Source organism: Cylas formicarius, unplaced genomic scaffold, assembly GCF_029955315.1.
Source record: "Cylas formicarius isolate icCylForm1 unplaced genomic scaffold, icCylForm1.1 PGA_scaffold_10__41_contigs__length_53128322, whole genome shotgun sequence".
In the NCBI taxonomy this organism is placed as follows: domain Eukaryota; kingdom Metazoa; phylum Arthropoda; class Insecta; order Coleoptera; family Brentidae; genus Cylas; species Cylas formicarius.
Window position 1 is genome coordinate 2,982,852 of NW_026844214.1, and position 15,157 is coordinate 2,998,008.

At 34.8% G+C, this 15,157-nt stretch overlaps 3 protein-coding genes across 5 annotated transcripts in view; 1 reads left to right on the forward strand and 2 right to left on the reverse strand.

Moving 5' to 3' along the window:
- Nucleotides 1-2,066, forward strand: part of LOC132696335 (uncharacterized) — a 69,301-nt gene extending 67,235 nt beyond the window's left edge. Inside the window, exon 20 of the mRNA XM_060661100.1 lies at nt 1,495-2,066. Within this exon, the coding sequence (XP_060517083.1) occupies nt 1,495-1,940 (446 nt within the window). The 3' untranslated portion in view covers nt 1,941-2,066. The remainder of the gene's footprint in view (nt 1-1,494) is intronic.
- Nucleotides 2,067-4,204: 2,138 nt separating this feature from the next.
- On the reverse strand, nt 4,205-7,847 carry LOC132696306 (uncharacterized). The gene is made up of 8 exons (XM_060661060.1): nt 7,315-7,847; nt 6,979-7,256; nt 6,689-6,921; nt 6,449-6,634; nt 6,302-6,400; nt 5,990-6,229; nt 5,475-5,938; nt 4,205-4,878 (listed from the first exon to the last, which is right to left on the reverse strand). The coding sequence occupies exons 1-8, from the start codon at nt 7,613-7,615 to the stop codon at nt 4,301-4,303; spliced, it is 2,379 nt and encodes a 792-aa protein (XP_060517043.1). The 5' UTR covers nt 7,616-7,847; the 3' UTR covers nt 4,205-4,300.
- A 404-nt stretch (nt 7,848-8,251) lies between these two features.
- LOC132696314 (transcription factor CP2-like protein 1) overlaps nt 8,252-15,157 on the reverse strand; it is a 46,523-nt gene continuing 39,617 nt past the window's right edge. For all 3 annotated transcript variants that reach the window (XM_060661079.1, XM_060661071.1, XM_060661087.1), the window contains one exon: nt 8,252-13,233. In XM_060661079.1, coding sequence (XP_060517062.1) covers nt 12,945-13,233 — 289 coding nt within the window. In that variant the 3' untranslated portion in view covers nt 8,252-12,944. The remainder of the gene's footprint in view (nt 13,234-15,157) is intronic.

Sequence of the window (15,157 nt, forward strand, 5' to 3'; positions counted from 1 at the left end):
CGAAGCGAGTGTAGATGAAAGTGACCAAGATGTAATAGGGCGTAATACAGTTATATGAGGAACAAAGCATGCCTACATTATATAGATATTAGATACATTAGATAGATATCTTAATTAGGAGGAAAGAAAAAGATGAAACCGGTGTTAAATGTGGCAGAACTACCTTATGTATTCAATACATGGGTTTTAGATTTAAAAAAATTGAAGAAGGCAAGTTTAAATGGAATCTTTTAGAATTCGGAAATGGCGACTGGAATATCTAGAAAAAATTAGGATTTACAGAGAACAACAAAGGCCAATTATTTACTTGGATGAAACCTGGTTCGATACTTATGATACCCCGGAAAAGGGTTGGGTTGACTCAACTGATAAGTGTAAAACAAACGCGCCATCAAAAAGAGGTAAAAGAATAACTATTTTGCATGCTGGCTCTAAATATGGTTGGATTCCAAATGGACTTTTTCTGTCTGCGAAAAATATTAAAGATTCTTCTCTGGATCACCATGAAGACACAACCGCTGGTTTATTTGAAATTTGGTTTAAAAACAAACTAGTTCCAAAGATTCCTCCTAATAGCGTAATTGCACTGTAATGGACAATGCAAGTTATCACAAAAGCAACAATCCAAAACTACATGTATAATAACGATATTCATTTTCACGAAGAATATACCAATTATTATGATAATTGAGGTTCTACAAAGCTTGAACCTACAGAAGGAATACGTCTGTGATAATTATGCAAAAAATCTAAGGCATACAGTTTTAAGGCTTCCCACCTTACCACGGTAAATTTAATCCCGTTGAACATGTTTGGCACCAACTGAAATCTGCCATTCGTCGTAACACTGTTTTTCCCCGTGTTAACTTCAATGTCCTCAAACTTATAGAAACCGAAGTTTTTAACATCCCTTCACAAAGTTGGGCAAATTCTGTTAAACATATAGAAAAAACAGAACAATCGTGTATCCATATTGCAAATAATATAGAACAAATAATAATTAGAACAGGCGATGATAGCGGTAGTGATACTGATATATTATGTGAATAATTTAAAGTAATTTAAGTAGGTAATAAAAATAATTTGTAATTTTATTTTAAATTTAAACATAAATACATACATAAATAAATAAATATTGTTTAGTATCTTTCCTAACAAAACCCCAAATAATTAAATTCTAAGCAAAGTACGGACCTGTTCGGCCATATTTCATTCTTGCTTGCCCGGCTCTTTCCTTAATTCGTATCAGTTTCTTATATCTATGAACAGACTTTACTCCCTAACCCTATTTTGTAGTAAAAACTACTGCAATTATCCGGTAATTGGTGCTATCTCTGTCGAATGTACGACACCGGGGCTTAATAGACAAAGGTAGAACACTGGCAGGTAAATGGGCTACGCCATCGCAATCTTTCGAACCTTCTCCGAAATGGCTAGAAACTCTCGGGTGCACTAGATAATAGTCCCGGACTCAGATATTCTCTTCTATTTTAGGAGGGTTAGGTCTGCCTAGACGATGGCCAGTATCGTACCTGCACAAGGAAATGCCGCCGAACAACACGGAATCCGACCCGAGAACAACAAGGAAAAGTAAAGCGGAGAAGAATTCGAAAATAACGGCGATCAAAAGTCTAATCGATGTCATCAAGACCAACGACTTTTCGAATGTCCAGTACCACATAGCCAATAATTCCGACAAACCGGACGACGTGCTTTACGTGAAAATTCCGTTGCCGACGATCGGTATCGACAAACGGCAAAATAAAACGACGAAAAATGGCGGCGACGAAAAATTTTCGACGGAAAGTCAAAGCGCGGTTCGCACGCAGAAATCTTTGGCCACGAAAAATACCACTGCGAGTTCGAACAGTTTTAGGAGAGGCTTCGTGACGCGGACCAATATCACACAAGCGAGGAAATACAACTTCGAGCCATATTAATCTTTTTTTTTCTTAATGGTAGTGTAAAAATTGGGAACGCGGTAGGTGCGTAGCATATTAAAAAAATGCTTAGTGAAAAGTTTACATTTTTTTCAAACAATGTCTAAATAAATAACGTTATGCCATGGCCAGAAATATTGTCTTTTTACAATTCCGTGATTAAATTTGGCTACTGTTTATTACTCCAAACCCGCAGTCTCTTATGGATCTTAATTGTGCAGTTAGATTTTACCTGAGCTACGTCATTCATAAAGAGAAGAATAAAATTTGAATTAAATATTGGACATTAACTGTGACTAACACCTATATAAATTTGTATTAACAATCATTTCAGTGATAGTCTAGAACGCGTACTTACATTTGATAATGATATCTGTTATAGTAGGTATACCATGACCAGAAATATCGTGACCGCGTGATTAACTTTACCTACTGTGTATTACTGTTTAAAACCCAAGCCCTTCTAGAACACCCGGCCTAGCAACCATTCCAGGACCGTCCTAGCAATTAATCTACCTACACTAACAAGCGCGATATAAGTACGTTTTCGATCTTTTCAATTTATTGCGTTCTATTTCATTACATTTCTACATAGTATCATTATTAATATGTAAAATATTAAATATAATAATAATAAAGTATCAGTCACTTAAAAAATCGCCACTATCGCTACTATCGTCACCTAGTTCAATGATCAAGTAGGCCACTAATCGTTCTCGATAAATATTTTCTTCTTTTATTGCTCGTTTTTCATAGTTAAACCAGCTTTGTACTGATATTTTTCCTACCTCTTGCCGAATCATCTCTGATACGGGGATAATCTCAAGATTTCATGTCTGTTTTGTTGTGTTAACGAACCGCGAATATAATCTATAGCCTTAAAAAAGACTATTGTTTACAAATCGAAGAAGACTTACTATCTAAGAGTACAGGTACTTACCCTTACCCTTTGAACTATGCAGTGAAAGCAGCCTCGCAGGGTCAAAGCTCAAGAATCAGATAAACCGTGTACCAAATAAAACGATCCACTATACGATCTGGATACCCATAGGAGATACGAAAAAAAAGTTTTTACTAAAAAGACTCTACTGAAGATTTAAAATATTATAATTCTGCTGATACAGGGTGTCCCAAAAGTGCTCCCCTCCCGACATCAACTTTGTTATATTAAATGGAACACCCTGTGTATTTCGGCATTTTTGCAATCCTTGCTTAAAATAAAGGCCACTTTCTTAAGAAATTGCTATTTGAATTTTGCATAGTTTAGGCAGAAATTGTTTATTAAAATTATATTTTGATTGCCCCTTATAAAATTGTGTTGCGACGCTACTGATTCAGATATTGCAATCAAAATTTAACCACAGATTAAGGAGATGACACACAGCTCCCAAACAGGAAGTGTCGTTTTTTTTTAAATACACATGTTGATTAACAGTCTGACAGTGAGATGCCCGGCTGGCAGCAATCATAGTCGTTCTGTTGAGCTAGATAAGGTCACGAAGAAATAGTCGTTTTTTATTATCTTCGATTTGGACCGAACAAAATACCGAATCGGCATCGAGATTATATGACATTTTGATAATTTACTAATTACTGTCGAGTATTTGTCTGCCGGAAAATAATGTTACGTTTATGAATACCTCCATGGAAGAACCGTGGTAATTTTTTTAGCTCCTGTCAAATGTCCAAACAGTCTTTACTGGATGTTTCTTTGGATTTGTTAGATTTAAAACTATCCAGCTCTTATAAAATATCAGTTACCTATCAAAAAATATAAATAAATGCGAGAACTTGCTTTTTATCCGTTATTTTCAATTTTTCCCAAACTAAGGCATACAAAAAATTAGTAGCAACTTGATAAACAGCACTGGAGACGATTTCCATTAATAACCGTTCAAGGAACTACCTTGTAATTGACCCGCCTGTAAGGTGGTTGATGAATTTTTGTTGTCGATGCATGTTACGAGTTTGTGCTCGTGCATTAGCGTAGGGGAAAGACAGAGGATGTAAGTTAGGTTAGGTGAGGTAAGATCGGGGGGTCAAGTTTGTGCAGCGGAAATTCATGGGGCCAGAAGCTGTTCGTTGGTAGCTGTTTCCGGGAGTGAAAGAACGAACGAATAGGACCGCTGCGTTTTGCACGCCGTTTGGATACGTTTACGTCAAGGCAATAAAGATCCCCCTAGTTTGAATAAGTAGTTGTTTAATGTTCCCTGGGAGAGAGCAGCAGCCCCGAAAACATTAAGTCTCTGCATCAATGAAAGGTAAGTGATTCAAAAAAAGCAGTACGGCACAATTTTTTATTTAATGGTTTAAAGAACATTTTCATTTGCTTCCCGTCAAAAACATGGAAGAAAACGTTTCTAATACTCCTTGATTTCGTCCACGAAAGAATCATCCTCGACCAAACTGTCATCAGGTAACGCCCCCCTTTCTTCAAAAATATCCTCCAAATCATCCTTATCTTGCACTTCACGTCGGGGTTTCTTCGCCGGGGGTTCTTCACCTGTCACAGCTGAAGATATTTCTTCCGTAATTTGCTCATTATTTGGTTCACTCGCGGGTCTATTGTTTTCTTCTTCGGTGGCAGACACCCTACTTAATATTTCTTCATTTTCGCCTGCGTTGTCGTCTGATGCGTTCAGTACGTTTTCGCTTTGCGATGTGACTCGCTCTTCCCTATTTGCTTCACTCTCTAACTCGCTATTTATATTATTCTGATTGTTAATCTCTGCTTCGGTATAGGCGCATTTGCTGTTACTGTCATCGAAGGCAGTCGTGACTGGACTTTTTTCCACTCTAAGAGTTACTGAATCTTCTTCAACTGTTTCTGATATCATTTCTACTATGTCTACGTCTACGTCCGGTTCAGATGTTGTTTCTCTTACTATTGCAACTTCAGAATCCATTAAGGAAATGGGTGAATGTCTAGACACTACATCTATAAGAAAGAATTTTTAATTTTTATTGAAACAAGCAGGAAAATATGGAAAAGGGCTTGATTTCCTAACAAAAATGGTCGTGTCAGATTCTGGGTCTAAAAGCTCCTCCAATAGTCCTAACTCTAAAAGCTCCTCTAACACCTCTCACTCTAAAGGATCCGTTAAAAAATGTAGCTTCAAAAGCTCCTCTATAAGCTCTAAAAGATCATCTAAATGTTCAAGCTCCTCCAATAGCTCCAACTCTAGAAGCACCTCTAAAACCTCTAGCTCTAAGAGCTCCATTAAAAGATCTAGCTCTAAAAGCTCCTCTATAAGCTCTAAAAGATCGTCTAAAGCTTCTAGCTTTGAAACCTTCCTTATAAAGCTCTAAAAACTATATGCGACCTTGCAAGAGTTTGTTATTTCATGCGGATTTTAGTTCTGAACCTAAGTTGTTAAAAAATGAAAGAAGTTTTGATAATATGGGCACTTTTGAACCCAGCGTGAAAAAATTTTGAGGTGCCTTGAGTTAATTTTTGTGTCGATAAATTTTATTGCTAATTAATTGCTTATAATATGATATTATGTAAATAACTCGGAAAAACGAGGCACTCACCTTCCTCGATTAATAAAGATGGCATCTCCTCTGAATCTGCGTCGAGGTCATCTAATTCATTGGCTCTACCCACATACAATGTGGGACAAACGGGTTGGCATAAGATTTCCAGTATTTTTATACCATGTTCGCACACTTCCGCTATGGACCTGTTATTGCTATTAATCCCCGTAACAAGAAACTTTATAGTCGTCTGTAGAGGTGGCAAAACTCTGAGATTATCTTGATGATAGAAAGCAACTAGCACTTTGTAAAGATTGATTAGGCATTCTGATTTTGTGTAGGGAAATAAGGACTCTGTTGATGTGTCAATAGTAGCTAGTGTGTCGAAAACTGATTTATAAAGAGTTTGAAGCAAATTAGCAGTTACACTCAGTTTCGTATGTTCCAGTAGAATTTCAAGACACTTCAGCGCAAATTTACACCTATTCGCTTCATTAGTTGTTACAACTGATGTGGAATTGCTAAAAAGGATATTTCCTGCAGCCCAATAAAATAATCCATCAAATCCTCACCTTTGATGTGACAAAGTTGACCCACTAGCGATTATTCTGTTTTCGACAAATTTTCTTTTGGCTTTGGCACTTTTATTTTTAGTCGCCGCTTCCGAAATACTCAGTGACACGGAAGTCGTTACTGGCGTGATATCTTTTAACACGAAATTGATAATTTGAGTCTGAAAATGCACATGCAATGAACTTTTAAGAACCTTTATCCATTCTCCAAGTGTTCTGTAGACTGATTCTTGAAAGATGCTGAAAATATTTAAAAAATAATAAATTTTGCAATTTTTACATGTTTAAACAAAAATGGAAATAATAGCTTACCCTTCATATTTGAAACAATCACATGACTGACTTCTTTCGAGAGCATCTACAATAACTTTGGATATTGGATAAGAAAACATCAAAATATTAGATTTCTGCCTGAAACCTAAAGGTTAACACAAAAGAAAAACCTAAGAATCAATTTACCACAAAATAAAAACCCTCAGCAGGTTTAGCAGCTTTGTTTGAATATTCGACAACAACAGTGAAAACTGGAAAGCCTCTACAGATTCCACATTATTTTTGCTCACACATTTATGCACCAACATACCTTTTGCAATAAGCTCTATCAATTTTTTTGGTTTAATTTCTTTAGCCACTGAAAATCGTGTTCTAAAAGCAGAACCATTGAAACTGGTTTAGAAAAGCTCATTTTCAAAAAACTACCTTATCATTATTTCTATAAATTTCAAACAGTTTCTCAATCTTCTCTCTAATACAAACAATGAAACTTCTGACTCTGCACCAAACTCAAAGCATTCCTCTGAAATATCTGGAGAAAACATGTGTTGCCCTTCAAAGAAATTGCTGAGCAGTTTTTGAACTGTTCCACACAATTTGTGAAAGTTTTGTGTAAAGTTTGTTTTATGATTGATCCCGTTTGCACCAGCACCACCGACCTAAAGTACCAGGTATACCCGATTTTCTTTCATTATTAAGAAATTAAGAGATATTACCTGCTGCAAGTAATGAAATGCTACTGCTGATTTCTGCACCAAATCTTCAGAACTGCTATCCAAAAAAATTAAAAGATAGTTTTCAATTTTAATTTTGTGTAACGTAAACCAACTAGGGTAATATTTAAGGCAAGCAGTTAACAATGTTAAACCAGCTTGATGCTCATATGAGTTTGCATGAGATGTCACCAAGCAGCTGTCCAATATTTTGGCAATATAATCTGACACAAATTTTTTATTGAAGTCAGAGTCCAAATGAGCAATTTCAACAATGTTTGCTGGAATAGAATGCTCAATTAATAAAGATGCTTTTGCGGGAAATCTTTAGTAACCTACCTAAAAGTACTAGTTTTTGTTCTCGTAATATATCATCATTGTATTTAATAACACAATGGTTGATCCAAGTAAAAGCATTGTCAACAATAGTTGCCAAAGTGCAATTGTTGATTACCAATCGTAGGTATTCCAAACCTTCCCTGCGATGGTTTGCCGATCCCAGCATTTTATTAAGGGTGTTAATAATTAGCTTTTCATTTTCTGCATTGTCTAAACTCAAATAGAGCATACTCGACAGTAAAGTTTTAGTGTATTCTTGGTGCGTTAAAATGTCTTCGACTTGATTGTTATTTAAAATCATTTTACTAAATAATGCTTCAATGTACCGGATAAACAAATGAGGTTATTATCGTATAAGGTTAAGTTGTGCTGCAAGTTTTCTTCGGAATTATTGGTAATTTCTCCACGTAAATTTATTTGATCTATGTATAATTTTTGAAGAAATTTTAACCAGTACCTACTAAGCAGAACGAACTTGATTACCTTTCCCGTGTAGGTTGATTTTGTGGTGGAGCATTGCACATGGCGGTTTAACCTCCCCTCGCCCCCGGCAGAATCCATTCTGGATGGATAGATTTTGTTCCTAAAGTGTTTAAGTGTGCCGGTCCCGCTGTTTTCTCTGTTCACGGCGGATAGAATATTGGTTATATTTCTTTCTTTTACGTGTTGGTCTGTGACAAATAGGTCAACGACCAAAGCAGTCTTGCCCAGCCGAGAGCAAATCGAATTTCCTCTATCTCTCTTCCCCGTTTGTTTTTATAATGGGATTCTAGTGAATATATGAGGTTGTATATAATAATGTTCACTGCTCAAAAATTTGAATGTCAGATTTTGACTGGAATCAAGGTATTTTTTAACATAACCGTGAATAATTTTGGTGTAGTATTTTATAATTGACATTCACAATCTAAAATAAAAAAAAATCAAAATTGGGACAAATAAATTTGCACAATTCTACCAGTATATTTCAATTACTCTTCAGCACAAAAATATACACTTTTAAAGGCACATTTACAAGTATGAAAACGTTTATACTTCCAATCAAAATAGCTATATGATGTGGACATATCCCATTTCCATATTACCAAGGATTTATAAATTATAACTTTTGCGATTTTAGTTACTTTTTTCAATTCCAAAATAGAAAATTTATTTCAGCCGTCTTAAGGCAGAAATTGATATTTTTATTTATGCATGTAGATAACAGAACTTACGTTTCGATACAGAATCTAAAATTAATATAAAACTAAGAGGCAAAAGCCTAAAAAATACACTTTTCTTAAAGAAACACTAAAATATTAACTTATTAATATTTATAGGTAAAAATTAACAACAAAAACGATAACAAATCTATGATAAAATGTATAAAATGTAAATATTTGACAGCTCTTGTTTTGTTATTAATATCCTCTGACCTCAATAATAATTAATATTGTTATAACATTGAAGACTCATTTCATCTTTATCCTAAGGCACTCATAGGCGGCGTTAGAGTTGCCTGGATCACAATACCTTCCCTATAGATACAACTTTTTAAAGAATAATGTATTCATATTTAAAAATGTCTACATCTAAATTTTGCAAAAATTTCCAAAGAAACCTGGCATATAACCTTTTTTTATTATTTTGTGTTATACAAGGCTTTCAGCCCATTTTTTTTCAAAATGTAAAAAATGGAACGCCTCAATATTGGTTAGTTCAAATGTTTTTTTAATTGCCAAAAATTTCGTCTAAATTTATGAGAATAATATACAATTTTGAGAAAAAAAGATTCTTTGGAATTTAGTGAACAAATTGAACGCAAAAACCTCAATTTAAAGTTTAGTTATTGGTTTCCCGAACGAGTGTACTTAAGCAACATTCGGACAACCAACTAAAGACACGCCTACGCACTTTGCACTATAAGCTATATAAATATAATTTAGTTTTGCAGATTTACCTTGTTAATTTTTTTAATCGATAACTACATTTTTAATATCATATACATCTTTATTTTAATTACAAAATTTTTTGATGGGCGAATTAAAGCTCATACACTTATTTTCAATTTCAAGACAAGCTTTTGGCGATGCGGAAGTTTCCAGTAATCATGGAGGAAATTATTATAATTGTTCTGAGGTTCCCTAAAGTGGTGACACCTCCTAGAACATACACATCGTCCTTTAACATACAATTTTATAAATATTCCTATAAAATGTTCTTTGTTATCTCGTCTCTGATTTATTCAATTTTTCCCGCAGCCGACGAAAAAAACCGGCACTGCCGCGCGAAAGTCACGTGACTCGTTTTTTTTATTTTCTTTTGTGTCAGTAATAACTGGAATGTTTTAAAAGCCCGTGTGGATTTTGTAGTAAAAGCCAAGTGACATAAACAACAGTGCAAACTATCCGCGAAGTTGTGTCTTTGGGTAACGGTGTTTGTAGGTTATACCGCCGTATTTTAAACTTTGAAACTCGATTTTTAACTGTATTTTTTGTGTTATCAATAACTAAAAATGTTTGAGAAAACCTTTTTTTTGTGATAAAAACCAAGTAAAAGAAAGTACCAAGAACAGTGCAAACATGCCGCGATGTTGTTGTGTTTTTGGGTGTCGGGCAAATTACAAGTCAAGAAACGGCAGAGAAAGATTTTATTTGGATTGACAAGTGCCTAGTTAAAAAGGAGAGTACAAAGAATATGCTCGTGAGAGGCCAAAATTATCGGAAGGTGAAGTACTTCACCTAAACACAGCCCAATGTTGTTCGTTTAGCTGATGTCGATAAAAACAAGCCTAGAGACACAAAAACCTTTGAAAATGCCAAAAAATTCCATCACTGGGAGATATTCAGCTGTTTTACAGTAACAGTAATAATCTGAACAATCGGTAGGTGCTAATTTGAGATAATGGAAAATATACTTAAATTTGATGAAATTTGATATTAGGGCTGATATTAGGCTCTATTGTTATAGAAGAAGACCTAGCATTTACAGTGCATATAGAGCATTTTGTGTCCTCTGAAGTTAAAGTTCTAAAAAAAATTGCAAATATTTAAACAATACGGATGTTTTGGAAGAGCTAATGCAATATACAGAAAATACTTTAAAGAAAATGTTAAAGAGAAATATTTTTAAGTGTCAACCCCGTTTACGCTCGCTTTTACGCCCTCAGACACCCTGGCCACCCCCTGCCCCTATACATACATCACTATACCGAATTTCATTTAAATCGGTTAACGGGAAGTTTGTTTAAAATCGATTGTAAGATTTGACGACAATAATACCTACATTGCATTACTCGTAAATAAAAGATTGTAATAACTGTAGATCGTAAAAATATGTTTAAAACAATTGATACTAATACAAAAAATAATACCTGACTCTAAAATAAGTTTCCAAAGACTTTTAGATAATTAATATTAAAGCAAATCTTTAGGAAGCCATTATATTGCAATGTAGCCTATTTCAATCCTGGACCTATTAGGGTCATGTGATCACCAAGACCGTCAATACGCGCCCGGGCCGCTATTTTTCTTCGGCTGCGTTGTTTCCATCGTCTTTACCCCGATAGTCATCGTACATCGTAAAAAAATACTTTTTACAAGGTTTCAGAAAGTTCAAATTGAAATTGTTTTCGATCTTGCGTTCGTCTTAAACAACGGTTTGAGATGGCGTCGTTTCATTCAATTCTTATTAAACAAAACAATGAAACAACGAATGAAAACTAACAAGAAAAAAATAAACACGATAAAATAAGTAATTTTACACTCAATAACGGTGATGTGGATGCGATTGAAATATCAAAGGGGGTATATGCCATTTTTTGATATATTAACATTTTGCGATAGAATTGTCGTACGTGCTCCGCCGCATGTCCTAAGAAAAAGAATATGTGCCTTATCGCAATAATTGCGTTTGCAAATTGCGCCGAAAGATGCCACTTCGAATATACCCAGAGATAATTTCATGTGAAAGGTGGTATAATCCCGACGCGACTGCTTTCATAGTCTGTGATGAAACGTTTGACAGTTTGCATTAGCTTTCCGCTACGGAGTTAATGTCATTTAATTTACAAAAAAATGAGTGAAAACCAGCACAAACCTGCACATACAAGTTGTTCTAGAGAACGAGAGCGTTAATGTAGAATATTCTCGAAAAGCATATAAAACCCAAACCCGTGTTTTGAAACTCGCAAAACAAGAATCAGCACGCGAGGTTAGTACACAAGTGAAACAATTTTGTAAGTAGGTAAGTTTCTTTTTATAGTTTTCATGGAAATGCGAATTCCAGGACAAGAGTGGAAATTACAAAACACAGCGAGTCTTTTCAAAAGTTCGGGGTACATGTCTTATATGACTTGACTTGTATAAAATTTAGAGACGTCGTCACGACTCGTACGAGGTTGCGAATAGTAAAAAGCAAACAACAGATGATGATGAATGTTCTCGTCCGTAAGAAAACTCTTGCCGAAACATTTTCTGTGTATTACAAAAATTTGTACGTACTTGTTCACAAGAAGAAATTATGGGATACCTGTTACACTGAAAAGCGCACAAATCATATGAAGCCAAAATTCTTTAGCTTCGATAGAGAATGTACTAAACATTATGGTAGAGTCAAGTCAACTAAGCAGTACTTACGCTCCCACTTAAACATTAATCGGTTGTTCAAACCCTTTAAGAAGTTGTTCCCAAACACTGGGTTAACACACAACTTTTATAGTGCAACATTTAAATGAGAATTCCCAAATGTGGACAATTACAATTTGTGTGAAAAACTGAACTGCGCATGCTAATGTGGAGTCCTGCGGTTCAGGTAAAGTGAAACTTGCACTTTGGAAAACTTGGAAGTCAAGGGTTTATTTCCGTCCATTGAACAAAGGTTTCCGGTTACCGAGGTAATCGAATCGGTCAAATATACTCCACCCTTTTAAACTTGTTGATATGTTTAAAAATCGTTTCTGGAATATTAAGGAAGCAACTAATACTTGTTTTAAGAGAACAAGTCTTAAAATAAGTAAAGCTGTTGTAAGAAAAGAGCAAAATAAGGCCGGTGTTGTATATTCAAAAAAGGGTTATTCTGACAAAAAGCAGTTTTACAAAACGGTCAAACTTTAGACAGCTTCAGAAGTGTAATCTCATTAGCAAAATATCTGATAATAAGTCCATTAAATCAATAATTGTTTTTTCTCTTTTCTTAAGTTAATTTAATTTTTTTCCAACTTATTTAAGGTGTTTTTATGTTTTTTTAAGTTTTACTTGTAGTAGCACGTACGACATTTCTACGTTCAATGTTAAGGCACTCACGATATTTCCAAATCAACTTTAGAGTTTTTTGTATATATATTTTTTATAACTTTAATGAGGTCGCGATAGTTAACAAATATTATGTTTCTGTATCCTGCATTTACCTTATTTTTAGGAACATTATAACCATTGTAAATTTAAGCAGTTTTTCTTGATTTTGTTATATTTTGACATATACCACGCTTCAATTGGGAAAAAATGATTATAACAGGTTATGGTTACAAATTCTGAAAATAAAGCCTGACAATGACGGCCTTAATTCTACAACCTAAACGTTAAAGTTAAAATGTCGAAAATAATATCATCCCATACACAATGAGAGTATCTACAATTAATTATCTTTTTATCCTATTTTATTTTACGTTTAAGCAGGAATAAAAAGCTGCCATTATCTTGAACGACGGTCAATGTAAACATGGCTTCGTCGTCAATGTGCTGTAACACGTCTTCGTTCAACTGAATGTGGATCCCTTGAGGACCTTCGACATAAATATCCCTTACGTGATCCTGGCTAATCGCGACCAGGGCAGCCAACTTTCGTAGAAGCTCCGCGGTGTCGTGTGACGATAAAAATATCGCGTAGAAAATGGACGCGTTTTCTCGGCACACGTAAATTTTCAATTTTGGCGCGATTGTCCTGAAAGCGACAAACCCGATGGCGTTAATAAACAATTTGGAAAACGTTAATTCGTAACGTTAAAATTTAAGTGACGTGACCATGGACAATAAGCTATATTAGCGATTGGTAACAGCAGAACCTAGAACTAGTTTTGGTTTGTACTGTTTCATCTAAATTTGTTTAGACTTCGAAACGGGTCGGAACTTGAAGTTTGCTGAAGTTGTTCCGACAGTATTCAAGAAGTGTTTTCGAACAGTTCTAAAAGAGTGAAAAGAATGCAGGACACTATTTACAAATCCTCTGGATTTCTCCTTTGTTGAATATTATTGAGTTGAACTTGCTAACCTTTCGTCGATCATCCTGTTGACTTTTGCAAAGCGTGACTGACACTGACTCGCATTTTACTCAGTACCTGCTTATATATTGTTTAAGGGGGTGGAGCTAACCTACGCACACAGACCGATACCTTAATGCATGGTCACATCACCATCCGGCCCAAAAATCATCGGTTATCAACTCTCTTTTTTGCAGAGCAGTAAAACTATTTCAGCCCTAGTCACTGAACCCAGAATTAAAACACCTTACCTTTGCTCTTCTCTCTAATAATTTCCGCATTAAAGATATTAAGCGTTAGATCAAAAAATACGCTTGCCACTGTGGTCCTTACAAATATCACTGACCACATATCAAAAGTTCTAAAGAAGCATAATTTGAAAACCAGATTTATCACTTGTCCAAAAATCTCTCAACATCTTCGTTCCGTCCAAGATAAAATTCCATTTGAGATGTCAGGAGTTGACAGCATTCCATGCATATGCGGCAAAGAATACATTGGAGAAATCGGACGAAAAATTTCAATATCAAAGAACACGAAAGGGCCTTACGACAAAGACAAATTAACTCATCAGCTGTTGCTGAACACAACCACGAAACCGGACATAAAATTTTATTCCATAAAATTAAAATTCTTGCATGTAATCAGTTCTTCTACCAACGGAAAATCCGGGAGTCTATAGAAATCTATAAACAACCTAATAATCTTAACCGCGACTCAGGTCTTTAACTGTCACCAATATCGGAATCAGTCATCCGTGACGGTGTTTATGTCCCTCATTTAGCTCCGTCCCTCTCAAACAATAAATAAGCATGTACAGAGTAAAATGTGAGCCAGTTTCAGTCAAGCTCTGAAGAAGCCAACAAAATGATTGGCGAAACGTCAGCAAGTTCGACTCAGCAAAAACCGACGCAGGAGGAATCCAGAAGAAAATAAATAAGAACTAAAAGTTCAGATTTTTACGAAATTATATATTTTTACACGGCAATTCTTTCGACAACACCGTGTCTTTATCAAATGTAACATTGATAAAAACACGATACAATTTAATTTCAATAAAGGAGAGGTATTTAAATCTAATTGATCGTTGATGCATCATTTTGTTAATCTCCATGGCTTCCAACAAATTTAATTTTGTACTTTTTGTGGCTGTATGTATATCAAAATTGTCAAAAATATTGTTCTTAAACACTCTTTTATGTTCGTTAATGCGTTTCTTGAAGCATCTACCTGTTTGTCCAATATAAATTTTAGGACAAGATCCGCATTTCGACCTGTACACACCTGATTTTTGAGATTTTGAACATTTCGTTTTAGTTTTTTTTTTTTTTTTTAAAGAAGAAAAGAAACGCATTAACGAACATAAAAGAGCGTTTAAAAACAATAGTCTAGATTCTAATTATGCTACACACTTAAACGCAGAAAAACAAATTTTTGACGACAATTTTGATATTTTACATACAGCCACAAAAAGTAGAAAATTCAATTTATTGGAAGCCATGGAGATTAACAAAATGAGACAATCAAATGTATTGCTTAACGATCAATTAGATTTAAATACCTCTTATTTATTGAACTTAAATTCTCACAACAACATTAATTAAGGTT